General features: G+C 42.5%; 1 protein-coding gene across 1 annotated transcript in view; it reads left to right on the top strand.

Annotated features, from left to right (window-relative positions):
• LOC310646116 (vascular endothelial growth factor receptor kdr-like) overlaps window positions 1–17125 on the top strand; it is a 201589-nt gene extending 184464 nt beyond the window's left edge. Inside the window, exons 25-30 of the mRNA XM_083372361.1 lie at window positions 1466–1565; window positions 2647–2752; window positions 4039–4163; window positions 5537–5615; window positions 7875–7975; window positions 16454–17125. Coding sequence (XP_083228487.1) covers window positions 1466–1565; window positions 2647–2752; window positions 4039–4163; window positions 5537–5615; window positions 7875–7975; window positions 16454–16652 — 710 coding nt within the window. The 3' untranslated portion in view covers window positions 16653–17125. The remainder of the gene's footprint in view (window positions 1–1465; window positions 1566–2646; window positions 2753–4038; window positions 4164–5536; window positions 5616–7874; window positions 7976–16453) is intronic.
• The last annotated feature ends 1750 nt before the right edge of the window (window positions 17126–18875 follow it).

Consider the following 18875-nt stretch of genomic DNA (forward strand, 5'->3'; position numbering starts at 1 on the left):
GGATGCTGGGTGGTTAGCAAGCCTGCATTTGAGGCCAGGTGTTCCCTTGGTATGGGGTGAGCTCTTATCCTTTGCTCCAGCTCCTACCATGGGCATGAAAGAATCCTCCAGCTGGGCATTCTCCAGGCAATGGTAATGTCACTGGTCAATTCTTTCATGAGTGCAAAAAAAGGAGACAAAAAGAAGTGATGGCATTAGACATGTAAAAGGTAAAGGTAAAGGTTCCCCCACACATGCTTGCTAGCCGTTTCCAACTCTAGGGGCCGGTGCTCATCTCCGTTTCAAAGCCAAAGAGCCAGCGCTTGTCCGAGGACGTCTCCATGGTCATGTGACTGGCATGACTAGACGCCAAAGGTGCACGGAACGCTGTTACCTTCCCACCATAGTGGTCCCTATTTTTCTACTTGTATTTTTACGTGCTTTCGAACTGCTAGGTTGGCAGAAGCTGGGACAAATAACAGGCGGTCACTCTGTTACGCGGCACTCGGGATTCGACCCGCTAAACTGCCGACCTTCTGATCGACAAGCTCGGCGTCCTAACCCACTGAGCCACTGCGTCCCTTCATTAGACATGACTCCAGAGTAAACCTAATGACTATATTTGATTTGCTCTCTGAGCTTGCTTGTTTGCTTGCAGACGTTTCACTACCCAAACTAGGTAACATCAGCAGTGCTATATTTGATTTGAATTAGATATAGGTGAAATTTAGTTTTCTAAAAGCACCCAATTTTTGAGTGAACAGCCCCTGTCTTTTCACTCAAATGTTAAGTGTATCCCATCACTTGCAAAAACAATACTGTACATACTTCTGATCTGTGGAAGGAATCAATCACTCCCTCCATCTGGGGCATTCACAAGGGGTCCATAAAGTCAACAAGGTGAAGGCCATCTTGACTTTTTTAGAGGGAGGAGGCTTCTGCAGTTGTCCCTGACTTCACAACAGAAGACTTTCAAGAAATAGCTTAATCTTCTCCAAAGCATACATTTCATTCTGTCCGATAGAAACATAGCTGAAAAAGCCTGTAGTGAGATTCTCTCTCTTCTATGGCTAATGAAAGCCAAAATAGGGTGTACAACAAATTATTCCAGTCAAACTCTAAGCATTAGCATTTTTATTTGTTTCTAAAGATCATCGTGCCATGCCAATGATGAGGAGCTGGATGTCAAACCTCTAACAGGAATCAGTGCATGATCAAGGATATTCACCCAGGATATTATTAATCGAGTTTAATGTCAGGAAAAAGCTTTATGGATATGCAATCTTGGAAACTATATTCCAGTCCTTATTTATTAAAGAGTAACTAGATATGTCTGGTCTAATGTATCACGCACACAGACCCACACACACACTCATGCATATGTGGTACACACGCACCTTTCCCTTATGATTATGGCATGTCTGGAAGAGACACAAGAAAACTGTGTTTCTGAATGGTACTCATTACTCCATATTTATCCTTGCAGGGGCTTCTCCTTATCCAGGAGTCCATATTGATGAGGACTTTTGTCGACGTCTCAAAGAAGGAACACGGATGAGGTCTCCAGAGTATTCCACTCCAGAAATGTAAGTTTTCCCATCCATTTCTAGATGTTTTACATTGCTCTGTTCGCCCATAATTCTCCCAAGTACAGAACAACAAATGTGCCTTTACTTCTTCAAGAGCCTTTATGTCTTCTGAGGTCTGTCTGATACCTTACTTTTCTGTCACTTCTCATTCTTTTTCCAGATAAATCTCTTCCTACAGAGTTGCATGAAGCAACTGCAGAATCTACAGTTAGTCACTATTCTTTACACCCAGTCTCCTACTCCCTAAGCTAGCTCTCCACTAAAATCATTTTGGAAAGCTTTGGGATTTCTCAGTCCTGGCCAGACACAATGGGCAATACTTTTTTGATTTTAAATAATTTCCTGAAAACATTTGGATATACTGGATGGAAATGTCATTCAAACTAAGTACTTTTTCCCCTCTATATTTAATTATAGGCTGCCCAGAGCTGTTGGGGCTGGTGTGGTAGTTCAGCAGTTAAGATGCTGGGCTTGTTGGCTGGAAAGCCAGCAGCCCAGGTTCAAGATCTGAGCGCCATGCGATGGAGTGAGCTCCCGTTCCGTGCCCCAGCTCCTGCCAACCTAGCAGTCTGAAAGCATGCAGATGCGAGTAGATAAATAGGTACCACTTCAGTGGGAAGGTAACAGAGCTCCATGATGTCATGCTGGCCACATGAGTGTGGAAATGTCTTTGGACAGTGCTGGCTCAATGGCCTTGACATGGAGATGAGCACCATCCCCTGTAGTAAGCAACAACTAGTGGAGTAAAATCCACAGGGACTCCAGAGTTGTTGGGGAAATGGGTTGCTGATAAATTAAATCAATAATAACATCATAAGGCAGTGGGTCTTCCCAGTGCCACACCTGAACTACAGAACTGCCTGCCCGAGTTAATTCATCAAAGCCATGCTATTAAGAAGGACCTTTGTGCCACACCGAGTGGACATTTTGACTGAAATGTTATCTGCTGGCCTCTCTTTCATCTTAAAAAAATAAATTCTGATGGCCCAACAGGGCACAGGGTTAGCTAGCAGAAGAATGGATTGATAGCTCTTTGTCAGTTTTAAAATTCAATCACCATTTTTTAAATCCCCTGTAGCTACCAGACCATGTTGGACTGCTGGCACAGTACCCCAACCGAGAGACCCACTTTTACCAACCTTGTGGAACGCTTAGGGGATCTGCTCCAGGCAAATGTACAGCAGGTAAAATGCAGAAGAATGGTCCCGTTTGGGTGGGAAATGCTTCAACTAAATGGAAGCAAAAGCTCTTCCTGCAAGTTAAATTTTAAAAGGACAAGTTTTATAATTGGATAAATAAGAGGGACCATGTGTGGTTTCTTAAGAGTCTTGCAAACAGCTAAAGAAATGCTGGTTTCTAAATATAGCAAAGAATAATTAGTTTGGGACCTAATGTTCTGGATTTCTTCTCAATGGGCTAACATAGGGACTATGTACGTGCTAGGATGAGCTTCAGCCTCAGCGTCCCCAGCTGAACATGATGCCCTTGTACTTCTTAAGTCTGGCCTACTTCTCAGGATTGTTGAACAGTTGAGGGAACTAGGTATGTCTAGCCTATTGAAGAGAAGGATTAGGGGGGACATGATAACTGTCTTCCAGTACTTGAGAGGCTGTCACAGAGAAAAGGCAATTGATTTATTCTCCAAAGCACCTGAAGGCAGGACAAGAAGTAACGGGTGGAAGCTTCTTATGGAGAGATCCAACCTAGGAGTATGGAGAAATGTTCTGACAGTAAGAATCATTCATCAATGGAAAAGCTTCCCTGCGGGAGTTCTAGGTGCTCCGTTGCTGGAGGCTTTCAAGAATAGCCTGGACAACAATTTGACTGGGAAGGGATAAGTTCTCCTGCCTTGAGCAGAGGTTGGGCTAGAAGACCTCCAAGATCCCTTCCAGACTTACGATTCGATGCTCTATGCCCACTGGTCCAAGCTTTACTTCTCTACATTCAGCTCCTTGGAAGATTAACAGATAAGTGTTGAGCAAAGGATCCACAAGAGAAAGAAAGCAAAGAAATGTAGTAGTTTAGGCAGCATACAGAAACTGTGGACCTTGAGACATTCTTGGATTATGACTCCCATCACCTCTAGTTGTGGATGATGAGAGCTGAGATTTAGAGCATCTGGATTAAGGCTCCAAATATGAAATCTCAGCCAGATTGGTTAAGGCATCGGTCTAGAAAATGGGAGATTGTGAGTTCCAGCCTTGCCTTAGGTACAAAGCCAGCTGGGTGACCTTGGGCCAGTTGGAAATTTTCTTGATGACCTCAGAAATAGAGAAAAGTGTATGTTGGACAAGATACCATGGCTAGTGCATTGCCAAAATATTACAGCTGGGTCCCAGAGAGATAAAATGGAAAAAAATAATCTCCTGAAGGCGATCTCCTACGAGAATTATAGGAATGGGACAGTTTATGATTTCTGAAATCAAGAAAGAGAAGTGAGCCTCAGCTTCTCCTGTTTTCTTTTCCCAAGGATGGGAAAGACTATATCCCACTGAACATTACCTTGTGTCCTGATGGAGACTCCAACCCAAAGATCTGCATCTTGGAAGAGAATGTGAGCAACTTCATTCACCGCTGGAGTGCTATAGAAGCCAGGTAAGGGAGCAACTTCAAGCCATGGAAAAACTTTTCCCAGCCAGAAACGACCGTCTTATTGATTGATTCTAGTCTTTGTTTCTTTCCTCTTTTTCTCATCTTTTGAAAAAGTCTGTTATCGTTCCTTGACTGGTGCAAATAGATGTGAAAGCCCAGATTGGTAGACTGTCTTCTAAAAAGTCTAGGATAGCCTGTAAAAACTCAAAATTGCCCCTATGTTGCCTTGTTTAATCAATACTGAGGCACAGCCATTGATCTCATTGTAACAAGTGATCACAGAAGCCCTAAAAGTTCTGGATGTGATAGAAGTAGCAGTACACCTCTTTTTTTGCAGCATCTCCAAATGAATTAACGGATTAATGTTTTTCATAGATCAGAGTAAGCACTTGGAAGGAAAGGTGGATAGCAGTGGAAATTAAATTGTGCCTCCACTGTATTTCTGCAGCTTCTCCAACCCTCTTACTGGCTATTTCCTTTATTCCTAAGAACATACCAGGTGGCTTAAATATGAGCCAGCACTGTGCTGCAACTGCCAAAAAAGCCAATGGCTGCATCAACAGAGGGAGAGTATCAAAATCATGAGAAGTCTTACCACTTTATATACTGCATTGGTAAGACCACACTTGGAATACTGAGTCCAGTTTTGGTCACCAGGATACAAGAAAGGTGTTGAGATTCTAGAAAGAGTGCAGAGAAGATCAAAAAAGATGATTAGGGGACTGAGCAGAATGCTTGTTAGAATGGAACAGGGGTCTTCAAACGTGGCCCTTTTATGACTTCTGGGAGTTGAACTCCACAAGTCATAAAAGGGCCAAGTTGGAAGACCCCTGGGATAGAATAACAGAGTTGAAAGGTACCTTATAGGTCATCTAGTCCAACCCCCTGCTTAAGCAGGAGACCCTACACCTTTTCTGGCAGATGGCAGTCCAGTCTCTTCTTGCAACCTTCCAATGCTGAAGCTCCCACAACTTCTGAAGGCAAGCTGTTCCATTAGTTGATTGTTCTCACTGTCAGAAGACTTCTCCTTATTTCTAGGTTGAATGTCTCCTTGATCAGTTTCCATCCGTTATTCCTTGTCTGGCCTTCAGGTGCTTTGGAAAATTGGTTGACCCCCTCCTCTCTCTGACAGCCCCTCAAATATTGGAACCCTGATATCATGTCTCCCCTGGTCCTTCTCTTCATTAAACTAGGCAAACCCAATTCCTGCAACCGTTCTTCATACAGTATGTTTTAGCCTCCAGCTCCGTAATCATCTCTTTTCCGGTATCTTTTTTTTTCACACGAATGGGCAGAAAAGATCGTCCTTGTGTCAGCTGCCCACTTTAATGGCCATGTGTGGGAAACCCAAAATCTTACCTCCTCTTTATTTCCAGCATTAACTCCAAGAACCGGCCACTCAGTGTCAAGACTTTTGATGAGGTGCCTGTAGAGAAAGGGAAGATCATACACGAGGTGAGCTTGAACCGGACTTGTGTTTTTCACCGCCCACCTGAAAGTGGCCACTGTTAAGGGGAAGATCTGCAAGCAGGAAACAGCTAGGAAATCCATCCCTGAATGTAAACAATTACTTGAAAAGGAACAAACAATTGAAGTTATCCAAAGGTACAGGTTAACAATAGGCGCATAATGTAGCCAATATTTTTCAGACAATTGCATTGTCATTTATGGATTTATCCTGCTATATTGAGCCATCGTGGCGCAGTGGTTAGAATGCAGTATGGCAGGCTAACTCTGCCCACAGTCTGGAGTTCGATCATGACCGGCTCAAGGTTGACTCAGCCTTCCATCCTTCCGAGGTCGAGAAAAAGAGGACCCAGATTGTTGGAAGCAATAGGCTGACTGTGTAAGCCGCTTAGAGAGGGCTGTTAAGCACTTTGAAGCAGTATATAAGTCTAAGTGCTGTTGCACTAAGATACAGTATAATAGGTTGGTAAACTTGCCAGCCAAGTGAGCAAATCTGGGGAGATGGAAAAGAAGAAGAAAGGATCAGCCACTATTATCCAGGAGAAATACAGAATATAGTAGCACTTTTAAGGCTAATTAACTTCTTCATGAATAGCAGCTCACTTATCAGAGTGTGGGGCTTGACAGGCTTTTGCTCATAGACTTTATGCCCAGATAAAGTTGGTTAGACTTAAAGGCACTACTTATTTTCTTACTCCAACCCAATTCTTCCTTGGATATTGGCTAATAGAAAAGAAAAGAGAGAAAAATCTCAATATGGTGGTGGTGGGGGGGAAATGCATCAGAAGCCTCTCACATTTGTTCCAACTCTGATGAACTTCGAAGCATATCATATTTGATAGGCATACAATGGGGTGATGGTTTCTTGCCAAATGTCCAGATTTGGGACTGTTCGTTGAGGTTGAACGCATTATGTCTAACTGCAAGTTGGGATACCAAGCAAAGGCAAGGGTAATCTCACGTCAGCTTTAGTCCATTGGGTTTAATCATACAGCAGATGTAATGTTCCACGGTGCACCTTAGGAAGACATTTAAAGAGTCGTCATTTGGTGGTAAAGATGCGGAAGGCCCTTCGTTCAATCCCCCATATCTCCAGATAGCTTGGGAAACCTCCTGCTTGAAGTTTGGAGGAAGCTGCATCCAATCAGTGTCAACAAAGCTTAGTTACATAGATCAGGGCTCCAGTTTAGGAGAAATCAGCCCACCCCTGTTCCCTGGTTTTCTTACCTTGGACTTTTGCATATCTAGAACTTCAAGGATGGAAAAATTAAAGGAAGGAACATAACAACTGCCCTGTCCTATCTCTTTATCTTCCCATCTTTCTTCCTTCCTCCCTTTCCTCCCTCCCTCCCTTCCTTTTCACAATTCATTCCCACCACACCATTGCATCCCTTCGGTTTGTATGGATTTCTAAACTTGATCCATATTTGCCTTTTAAAGCACCCTCCTCATAAAACGGAAGAGGTAGTTTACAAGCTAAGCAGAAAGCAGAAGTGGAATTAAATGAAGGGAGCCGGCTGCAACCCAGATGGTTGGGAGGGGGCAGAGATAAGGCCATTTCTGTGCCCAGACTATCTCTGAATTTAAAGCAGAAAATTGAGTATGATTCCTACCAGATTAAATTTCTCATGATCTTAGTAGAATACTGTACAAAATAATTATAATACACCAGTCACTACCCCCACTGCGAGAAATACAATATTTGGTGGCAATCTTGTCCATTTTTTTTTAATGAACCAGGAGGTTCAGGTTGGTGTACAAAATCCCTGGTCCATTTGAGGTCCCACTTTATTCGATGTATTTCATTTAAATTATTTAAACTGCCCAGTAGCCAATGCTCTCTGAGTGGTTTGCAATAAAACACACTTTAATACTTTGAATAAAAAAATATAATAGTGTGCAAAATAAAAAGTCACCGTATAATCTAGCCAGTGTCAAGGCAGGTTTCCAAAAAAAATTAAAAGCTGTGTGGTTGTAAATATAATTAAAAGGTAGCAAAAAAGCCAGGGAAAAACCTGGGAAGGGAAAGTGGTCTTCTTCTGGAGCTAAAATGATTCTCGCATGGGAGCCAATCTAGGCAACCTTGGCTCTTTTATGACTTGTGGACTTCAACTCTCAGGAATTCTGGGAGTTGAAGTCCACGAGTCATAAAAGAGCCAAGGTTGCCTATCCCAGGTCTAACCTCTGGCTTTGAATAAGTAGTTTTCAGAAGCACATTCTGAGTCTTTTCTTCCTCCTCTCCTGTAGGACGGTGAGTCAGATAGTGGGATGGTGTTGACCCTGGATGAAGTCAAGAGCCGGAAGAGGCTGGAGATCCGATCCTGGCCATATGGAATCATGGCTCTTGCGTAAGTATTGATACTGTCAGAGTGTGCACAGTCTTATTACGCTGAGATAACCCAGGAATAAACACAGTGAACAGTGGCTTGTATCAAATGGTGGTTTATCTTACAGTAGCTACAATATCATACACCAGGAACAAATACACACACACACACACACACACACACACACACACACACACTTGCTAATATAGCAGGATCCAGCAAACCACAATTACAGCAGGAAATGAAAGAGAGGGAACACAGCAGCAGAGCCTTCCTTCTATACAAAGGCTCTTAAGGAGATACAGACCCAGCTGGCTCCTAAAGGGACACAGACCTTGCTGAGTCATTCCCATCGTTACATCATACATCTCACATTATACAAGCTGGTTAGCTTCTAAATCATTACCTTGACAGATACCGTTGATGGTGGTTTGTTCTCCAGGCTTGCTGTTTAGTTTGCAAACATTTTATCACCAGCCTGGGTGACAGCCTCAGTGGGATTTTGGTTGAAGTATCTTGTTTCAGTTCTTCTCCTCTTTTATTGAGCTCATGTGGTCATGTGGCTGGTGTGTCATGTGACCGGCTGGTCATGCTGTGTAGCATGCCATGGGACTGGCTGGTGATGCCATGTGAAGGTCACCAAGTGACCCACCAACCACATGACCACATGAGACCCACCAACCACGTGAGCACATGGGGTCAATAATAGCAGAGACAAACTGAAAGCAGACACTTCAACCGAGGTCCTACTCAGGATATCACTTAGCCTGGTGATGAAACGTTTGGAAGTTGTACAGCAACAAACCACCAACCACATCTACCACCAGACCTACAAATATGCTCTCTCGTTTCTAAGCATTTGTTTTTTATTAGGAAGTTTTATTAGTTTGTAATATACAATGGAAATACAAAAGCAAATAGCGGAAAAAACAGGGAAGGGAAAGGAGAGTAGAGAAATGAGGCAAGGGAGGGGAAAAAAGCGGAAAAAGGCATTGACTTCCAATGTCCTTCTATGCAATAGAGCAGTGATGGTGAACCTATTAGAGACCGAGTGCCCAAACTGCAACCCAAAACTCACTTATGTATCGTCGGGTGTTAGATGGGCGTGGCCCATTGGCTGGGTGTGGCCCATTGGGTGGGCGTGGCCCATTCAGCGGGCGTAGCTGCAGTGGTAACGGCAGACTGGGCGGGACTAAAAAGTTCAATCAATCAATTCCAACTTTGCGAGATCTTTTTTTTCCTGCGAGAAGTTCAAATTGATTGACTGATTGAACCTTTTTTTTTTTTGCACACGGCAGTGACAATGTTTTATAAAACCCAGCTGAAGGCCTAGGACTGGGGCGACGGCGCATGTACCCACAGAGAGGGCTCTGCGTGCCACCTGTGGCACGCGTGCCATAGGTTCCCCACCACAGCAATAGAGTATCGACTTCAAACATCAACGTTTTACTTTTACAAAACGTTATAAACTAGCCGTTTCATTAATGTCAAATCTATCTAACTGCTAAAGCCCACAATCAAAATGTTCATTTTTTTTTTCCCACCTCAAGCACAAAATCTAGGAGTGGTTTCCACATGGCAATAAAAGCATTCGTGTTCTTTTCTTTAATCAGTACAGTCAGGTTAGCCATCTCTGCTAGCTCCATCGGCTTTTGTAACCATTCCTCCGTTGTAGGAATTGGTGTAGTCTTCCATTTCTGAGCGTAGACTACTCTTGCTGCTGTCAACATATAGAACATCATTTCTAAGTATTGATGCTCCGTGGCTTCTTCTTGGCTTCCATATCTAAAGATCATGTGGTCCAGTCATATGCCCAGAAAGGCCACAAATGAATAATGGCACGCAAAAGACTCATTCACTTTTTCTCTTCTTTCCAAATCTGAGCATTGTTGATGATTATGAGCTTTGGTGGAGCAGTGGGCTAATGCCTCCTTAAGTAACACCAGCTGCCTGCAATTAGTGCAGGTTCGAGTCCCACCAGGCTCAAGGTTGACTCAGCCTTCCATCCTTCCGAGGTAGGTAAAATGAGGACCCAGATTGTTGGGGGCAATAAGCTGACTTTGTAATAATGCCACTTGGGGGTGTGTGTGTGAAAGCCCTAATAAGCAGGCATATACATAGAATGAAGGCTACTGCTAAGCTTGTAAGCCACCCTGAGTCTTCGGAGAAGGGCGGGATATAAATGGGATTAAAATAAAAAATAAAATAAATGATTTGCAAAACGATTTTTAGACTAGATTTGGGATTTTTGCCTACCTGTCAAGTCCTTCCCAAGGATCTGGGATAGGCAGATGTTGCTTAATAATATTAAAGGTCCTGTCACAGGAGGTAATTATAGGTAACCCTCAGCTTACGACCGCAAGCGAGCCCACAATTTATGCTATTAAGTGACATTTGTTGAGTGAATTCCGCCCCATTTCACGACCTTTCTTGCCCTGGTTGTTAAGGGAATCACTGCAATTGTTAAGTTAGTAACACGGTTGTTCAGCGAATGTGGCTTCCCCCATTGACTTTGCTCATCAGAAGCTCACAAGACCTGGTCATGTGACCGCGGGACACTGCAACCGTCATAAATATGAGTCAGTTGCCAAGCATCCGGCTTTGATCACATGACCATGGGGATGCTGCAATGGTCATAAGTGTGAAAAACAGTCATAACTCACTTTTTCTGTGCCATTGTAACTTTGAACAGTCACTAAACTAACCGTTGTAAGTAGAGAACTACCTGTTTTGGAACGGTAAGCAGGGTCTCCTGCGTAAACAGGGTGTTGGACTAGAGGACCTCCAAGGTCCCTTCCAACTCTATTATTTTATGTTCTAAGTAAAGCTGCCTTTTGCAATTGACTGATGGGGATTATCTTACCCTGCAGCCGTAGTTTCATTAACAATCTGACCACTCTCAAATATTTGATGGCCTCTTTGCTACAGACGATAAAACTGAAGTATTTACTCCCAGGGCTGCTAAGCAAATGTAGTCTATTATCATAATACATCGCCATTTCTACTATGTAAATATTAAGTTACATTAAATATGTGTCATTCAAAAATACATAATTACAGTACATTGTTATCAGTGTTTCTCAAACTTCCCACAATTCCCCAGCCAGAATTCTGGGAGTTGAAGGTCACACATCTTAAAATTACCAAGTTTGAGAAACATGACCTTAAATAATGATATGTATATATTAAAACTGCTAAATCAAAAAAAAATCAGTACCAATTAAAAACAGTCAGAAACCAATGCAACAATTAAAGCAATTGAAGCTGTTAAGTACTGCATTGTTAACAGAAGGGTGGGGGGAACTGTGGACTTTTATACATCACAGAACTACCCTTCTCATCAGGACAAACATCATTCAGAGGACAACATCTCTGAATTAAAACATCAGCTAAAAGAGCACCGAAATGCACTTAAGTCTTTCCTAAAGGCCCCCAAAGACTTCAGCTGATTGACCTAGACCTAGTAGGAACTCTTCCAAAGATCAGGAGCATTTGTAGACAAGGTCCAATGCATACAGCTGCCAGGGAACGAACTGCAGACCGGTGAACCTAATAAATGGTGAGGATCGTGCAGAAGTTGATAAGGGATCTGAAGGCTCAACCTTAAGATGAAGATTGAAGGAACTGGGTATGTCTAGTAGTCTAACAAAGAGAAGGACTTGGAGTGATAAGATAGCATCTTCCAGCACTTGTGGGGTTGCCACAGAGAAGAGGAGGTTGACTTATTCTCCAAAGCACCTGAGGGCAGGACAAGAAGCAATGGGTAACAGAATAACAGATTTGAAAGGGACCTTGGAGGTCTTCTAGTCCAACTTCTGCTGAAGCAGAAGACCCTATGCCACTCCAGACAAGTGGCTGTCCAGTCTTTTTAGAAAGCCTCTAGTGATGAAGCATCTACACTTCTGGTGGCAAGCTGTTCCGCTGGTTAATTGTTCTCACTGTTGGGAAATTTTCCCCCTTAGCTCTAGGTTGCTTCTCTTCATGATTAGTTTCCATTTATTGTTTCTTGTCTTGCCTTCTGGTGCTTTGGAAAACTTTGTGGCATCCCTCAAATATTGGAACACTGCTATCATGTCGCCCCTACTCCTTATCTTCATTAAACTAAATATACCCAATTCCTGCAACCGTTCTTTATTTTTTTTAGCCTCCAGTCCCCTAATCATCTTTGTTGCTCTTCTCTGCACTCTTTCCAGAGTCTCAACATCTTTGTTTTATATTGTGGTGACCAAAATTGGATGCAGTATTCCAAGTGTGGTCTTACTAAGGCTTTACCTTTACCTTTTACTTTATAATACCGTGGTAAGACCACACTTTTCTTCATCCAAAGGTGAAGTCTGAAAGATAGAATCCTGATCATTCTGTGATACCCATGACTGAACAAAATGTAGGAGGTGGTTCATCCCATAAAAAGTGTCTTATGAACTTCTTTTTTTTATTAAAGAGTTTTACAAAAACAAAATTTTTACAATATATCCCCAAATCCCTCCCGCCCCAAACCCACCCACTTCCCCCCCCACTTCCCAGAGCTAAATACAGGATTATAGTTACAATAATCATATTCTAAATAAAAATTATGCATAATATACAATTAACCAAATTCATAATGTGCTTTAACTCCCCTTTAACATAACTACAAACAAAGTACCAATAACAATATCCCACTAAAATCTACTCATAAGCTAAATGGAACTTTTTAGTCCCATATTTGTTCTGAATATAATCTATCCATCTCCTCCAAACTGAAATATATCTTTCCTGTGTCTTATGAACTTCTTAAAGTGCTTGAAATATCAACAAAGGAATCACTTCAAGTGTCTGCAGGTCTCTTGAAGTAATTTTCTGTTGTGCAATATTTAATCTATCCCATTCACTCACTGGGAATTGTAATCAGCTATTGATAATTACTGATGTGATAATAACAGCGTGCTAACAACATGATCATAATGGTAATGATAATTATTCTGAAAGACACAGAAACATTCATTCCAAGATTTAAAAGAATTCAAACCCCAAATAAAAGCCAGGTTTTCAGCTTTCACAGGTACACCCGAGCCTATGAGAAGCGCATTAGTCTTACCGAGTAACCTGATAATTTACCTCTGTTGTAGTGAATCAATTACTTATGGCACTGAACTTTCAGATTTATCAATAGTACATAATATATCATCAGCGGGTAATAACCTTGTTCTGTATTCTCCTCTGATCATGAGACCATGTCGTCCTTTCTGCTTCTTTGCTGCCATCTGCTGCTGCTCTGAATTTTCCAGCCGAGATCTAATAGATCTGCTGGGAAAAAATCTTAAAGCAGTTCTCTTCTTAAATTAAGCACCTTCCCGCTGGCCCAAAGTCATTCTATAATCTTCAATGGCTATGCAACGTCTACCTGTTTAGACCCCACCTGTCTCCTGCCTACAACGCAGTCCTTTCATCGGCTCCAAGAGGATTCCATCCCCATCTGACACAAGTGACTCTGAGAGCAGAGATCAGCCCCTAAGCGGCCTCAAGAACTCCGAAGGAGAGTGCTAAGGACCAGATGACTGCAAAGAAATATGATCCTTTGAACCCTCCCCCATCCTGTCAGAACTAACCCTTCCATCGCCCCCAGCATCCTGCCAGAACCGATGAAGCTTCTTGGCTGAGAAGCGAAATGTCGTCTTCTCTCTCAGCCAAAGAACAGTCCAGTTGTCTTTTGATCTTTGGGAGTCTACCTGTCTATATTCCAGTATCTTAATCTCCAACTTTCCAAATATTTAGAATGTACATGCTTCAGGAGATTAAGGTGCCCCCCCCCTCCAAGGTGAATGCTCTCTACTAAATCTCCTCTTTAAAGCATTCGATTGCGTTGAGATTTGGACATCCAGCAATCTCAGCAACCGAATTTGCAATCCCAGCATATCTATTATTTTGTTTTTATTGAAGTTTATTGCACTTTAAAATAGAAATAGAAGCCAAGATAATAAAGGATAATAAAGGGGGAGAAGAAAAGGAAAAAGGTACAAGATAAGTGGGAAAGGGGGGGGGAAGCAGTGGCTTCCTATATTTTTCAGTGCAGCAGAAAATAAAACCTGGTTACAATCTCACGTTTTTGGGCTACGTGTTTAATATTAGACAGTTCTATAACAAGAAATCAACCTAATCATCAAAACCATATAAAATCAAAGTTTCATTTGTTTCCATTTCAAGTATGAAGTCCAAAAGTGGTCTCTAAGGGGAAACAAAACTGAATAAATTCTTTTCTTTAATTAAAGCAGTTAGTTTTGCCATCTCTGCTAACGTCATCACTTTTTCCATCCATTCTTCCACTGTGGCAGCAATCCCAACATATGTAGACTGTGCCAAGTAAGGAACTATGCAGAAATGAATTCTCCCTAGGTTTCCCCATCAGCTAGGACAGAGGTCTCCAAACTTGGGCAACTTTAAGACTTATGGATTTCAACTCCCAGAATTCTGAGAGTTGAAGTCCACAAGTCTTAAAATTGCCAAGTTTGGAGACCACTGAACTAGAATTCAAGAGGCATAAATGCATAGAACAAAGTTGTTAATGATACATCTCCCTTGGTTGAAAATATTTATTCTGGACTCATTACATCTTCTATAAAACCTCTGATAGGCTCTTCCAAGTCTGGGTGGCTTTTGAACTTCTGAGACTTCTCCTCCTCCTTTTGTCTTGTGTTTGTTTTCTTCCTTGAGTTGTGGGTGTGAATTGGCACGCCCAAGTGTAGTTTGCTCACATCAAACATTCAGGGAAGATAGACAGAAAACCTTGATGCTGGGATCGTGCAAGGAATGACATGAGATTAGGAAAAGAGAGAGCAAAGTGCCAGCGGACAAGTTCTGAGCAAGCATCCTGAATTTAGAAGGACGTGGACTTTGCTTAGATCTTCCCTCCACTCATTCGCTAAGCTCATAGAGAGGAAGGCTGAATCTTTGTGTGCGACAAATGAAGTTTTCCACTGAGTGAACACAGACTCTCAGAATTCAAGGCCACCTATTCATACTGAGAGTCTAGCCAGGGGTAGGCAACCTTGGCTCTTTTATGACTCGTGGACTTCAACTCCCAGAATTCCTGAGCCGTCTGGCTCAGGAATTCTGGGAGTTGAAGTCCACGAGTCATAAAAGAGCCAAGGTTGCCTACCCCTGGTCTAGACAGTGTTGAGCAGTGGTGGAAAACCTATGGCACGCGTGCCAGAGGGGCACTTGGAGCCCTCTCTGTGGACACATGGACCTCGCTCTTTGGCTAGGTTTTTGCAGGAAACAGCCATTTCTCAAGCCCCTTCTTAGCCAAAACAAGCCTCCGGAGTGAGCGCATTGTTTTCAGCTTTGAGCTATATCAAATCTGACACCAGAAACAGACTAACAGATGACCTGAGTGCTGCATGTGTTGCTCTCAAACTTACAAAGTATAAACCAGGGTTAGACAAATTATCAGCATGCATACAACAGCAAAAATCACATTAATTGTTCAAAAGCATGCCAAATGCAAACTTTTACCTTTCAGTAAAAAAGTTGTTTGTATCATTGAAAGCTTTGTTATTGTGTTTTTCTTTTAAGGCAAAAGATGTTAATATATGAGTTGTGTTTTTTTTTCTAAACTAAAACCTCAGTATTCAGATTAAATTGCCATGTTGGCACTTTGCGATAAATAAGTGGGATTTCGGTTGCAGTTTGGGCACTCGGTCTCTGAAAGATTCGCCATCCCTGGTGTTGAGTTTCACGGTGGAACACAGAGACGCCACTTACCTTTTGTGCCATCTAGAAAAGGTATTGTTCTAAGCTCAGAAATAATTAGGGCTAAAAACACAAGAACACAGAAAAGTATTCTCACCAAAAAGTGATTCTCAGTCCCTATGGCCTGGTATTATTATCATGTTAAGTAGCAGGAACTGGGATTCAGGGAGGAAATTCTCCCAAGTCTACTTCCAGGTGCGGAGGGCTGAAATTGTGACCTTTAAGTACTACTCAGGTATATCCAGAAAGCCGCTCTCTTTTTATCTTCCCGTATTCTTGGAGAGATAAAAACCAGTTGTGGCATGTGATGCTGGTGGAATGGAAATGCCAACTATGAAAACTGGAAAGAAGAAGTGATAACCTGCTACACTATCCTTTAACTAGTCACCTGTCAGTTGCAAACAAGCAGCCCCCCCCCCCGTGCACACACACACACACACACACACACACACACACACACACACACTTCAAGCTAACTATTTTATTATGGTCACTTTTTGTTAATTGGATTGGATTCACACAACACTAAGCTATAAAACATGGGTCTCCAACTTTGACTGGCTGGGGAATTCTGGGGATTGAAGTCCACCCATTTTCAAGTTGCCAAAATTGAGAGATCCCGTTCCGGACACCCCTGCTCTAAAGCATGATTTTTAAACATCAGTGACTAGATTCACATGACCCATTCACCCAAACTCCAGCAAACTGCTTTGTGACGTACTGTGGGGTTCGAATCCAACTTTAGGTGTTTTCTTCCGGGTCTTCTCACAGGAGGAAAGCGATCAACAAAAGCAAGGAATCCGTGTTCAACGAGCACGAGCGAGAATCCGTGAAGTACCGTCCAAGCATGCCGGTGGACGACGACCTGATGGAAGACTCCATTCTTCTGCCGATAGATGCCAGCCTGGAATGCCACAGCCCACCTCCTGACTATAACTCTGTGATCCAGTACTCAGCTCCTCCAGTGTAGCCAACCAGCCTGGGTTGACCACCAGGTTTGGCATCTCTGACCACGCAGTATTCTAAGCCAGCTTCCTGGTTTTCTTCCTGCTTAACAGAAATCCTGCCCTAAGTGGAGAAGGCAGACCATGGCTTATTTGCCCTTGAAGTCAAATGCACATTTGGCCCCGCTGTGTGCACAGTGTGAGTGGGGATTATTTTAAGAACAATTTCTCTGAAAGCACTCTGGCTTTTGTTTCCTAAACCCTCCCCACATCTTTTATTGCTGTCTTAAAGCTCTGAACTGCACAGCAATTTTCCACTGTTTTGTCACTTGCCAAAGTTGCTAGGGAATCCCATTCTAAACACCAAGTTTGTTGTCCAAGGATAATTGTCCTCCATATTTTATGGAGAGAGAGAGCAAAACTTAGCCTGAAAATCAGATTTATTGCAGAACCTAAGGCAATCTGCTAGAACAGAGAGACATGCACAGAGGCACCCTCAGACTGCAAGTTATATTTAGCACTAACCAACTTGCAGAATGAGGCTGAGAAAGACTCTGTGTGGCTAATTGTGCTCATTGTACAAGAGTGTAAACAATTAACTAAATGCAATAATGAAAAACATGTACAGTATAGCACAGGGAAGAAAAAGCCTCAGGTGTTTTAGTGTGCCAGGAAAGTCAGACCCCATGAAACTGTGAATTTAGAAGCTTCTTAAAAGAGGTGTAAGACTTGCTTGTTCTCTAAACCCTGAAGCTGCTAGGAATATTTTCTGCTTAATGCATTGCAAGAGGAAACCCTTCTGAAGTGCAGCCTGCCTCACTTAAGCATGGAGAAATTTGCCTGCTTCTCTCTCTGTGTGTTGTAAGAAGCAATGAAGTTAGAGTAAAAAAAAAAGAGGGTTGCTTTGAAAAGCACTTAATTTACCTATACTTTTGTCATAGGATCAGTGGGGAAAGGACAGTACAGTATAATCTACATCTTGTAACTTCTGGGATGTTCCAGGTTCACCTGGATGCAAATTAATTTGGATCCTGTGCAAAACTGTTGCAGACAGAAGAATTTTCCAAAACGTCAAGGTGGTCAGGTTTTGATCAGGTAGTCACACCTTTTCTTTAATGACTCTCCAACACCAAGACCCCCAAGACCCTTGATTCTGTGCCTTAACTCTTAACACAGGAATGTAAGTAAGGGTGGGAATGTTTTGCTTGTATATGCTAAGTCTTTGAGTAAGTTACTAGGACCAAAGAAAGCACGGCTGGAGTGTGCCTTAAAACTTTGACTGTAGAAAGCGGCAGTCATATAATCAAATAGACAGGGAAATACTGGGACCACCCAAATTTGTTAAGTGCCTTTTTTACATACATAGCTAAAAGATTAACTAAGGTGTAAAGCCACTTTTTATCATTTCCAAATTTTGGGGAAGGCAGTCATTGGCATCCCAACCACAAACACTCAAGATCTGTTAGCCAAATTCACAAATCACATGTAGGTGAAAGCAAAGGACATTGTGGTTTAGGAAAAGGCATAAATCTTGCCAATGCCGCCATTTTCTCAGCCGGGGTTAAGTGGGGCTTCTTAACCCCTCCCAGTGCAAAATGGAGGCTGATGTTGAAGACTGAGCTGCACTTTGGCATGGGCAGCCTAGCCTGGTGTGATTTCTCACAGCGAAGATTGGTGGCACTAATATCCATCACAAACATGAACTCTAGAAGCTGCTGAATCTTACTTCAACATCCTTCCTTCCTTCCTTCCTTCCTTCCTTCCTTCCTTCCTTCCTTCCTTCCTTCCTTCTGCTTAATCTGTTTCCGCTTCCTTCTCCTTCCATCCTATTCCTTTCTTTTCCTTCCTTCCTCCCTCCTTCCCTCCCTCCCTTCTTCCTTTCTCCATCCCTCCTTTCCTTCCTCCCCAACATGCCCCTTTACTCATTGCCCTTCATTCTCCACGCCAAATATGCCCACGGGCTGTAGCAGAATCCTTGTGTTGGCAGATGGCATTTGCTGACTTCTAAGCACTGGATCTAAAGCTCAGAGATAACTCAGTAAGCTTTTTCTGAACTGGACTTTTGGGGGGAAAGGACGCCCCCCCCCCCTGCCTCTTCCAAAGACTAAAGGCCAATTCAGACTCTCCTCCGGCCATCTCTGCCTGGATGTGATTTTTTTTCAATTGCATAGATAAGACTAATTTTATTCTGTTTTTAATCAGCAGAATTGCATCTGTATTCCTTGCATTTTATTTACTAATATTCTTTA

The sequence above is a fragment of the Vipera ursinii genome (genome assembly GCF_947247035.1).
Source record: "Vipera ursinii genome assembly, chromosome: 12".
Classification (NCBI taxonomy): domain Eukaryota; kingdom Metazoa; phylum Chordata; class Lepidosauria; order Squamata; family Viperidae; genus Vipera; species Vipera ursinii.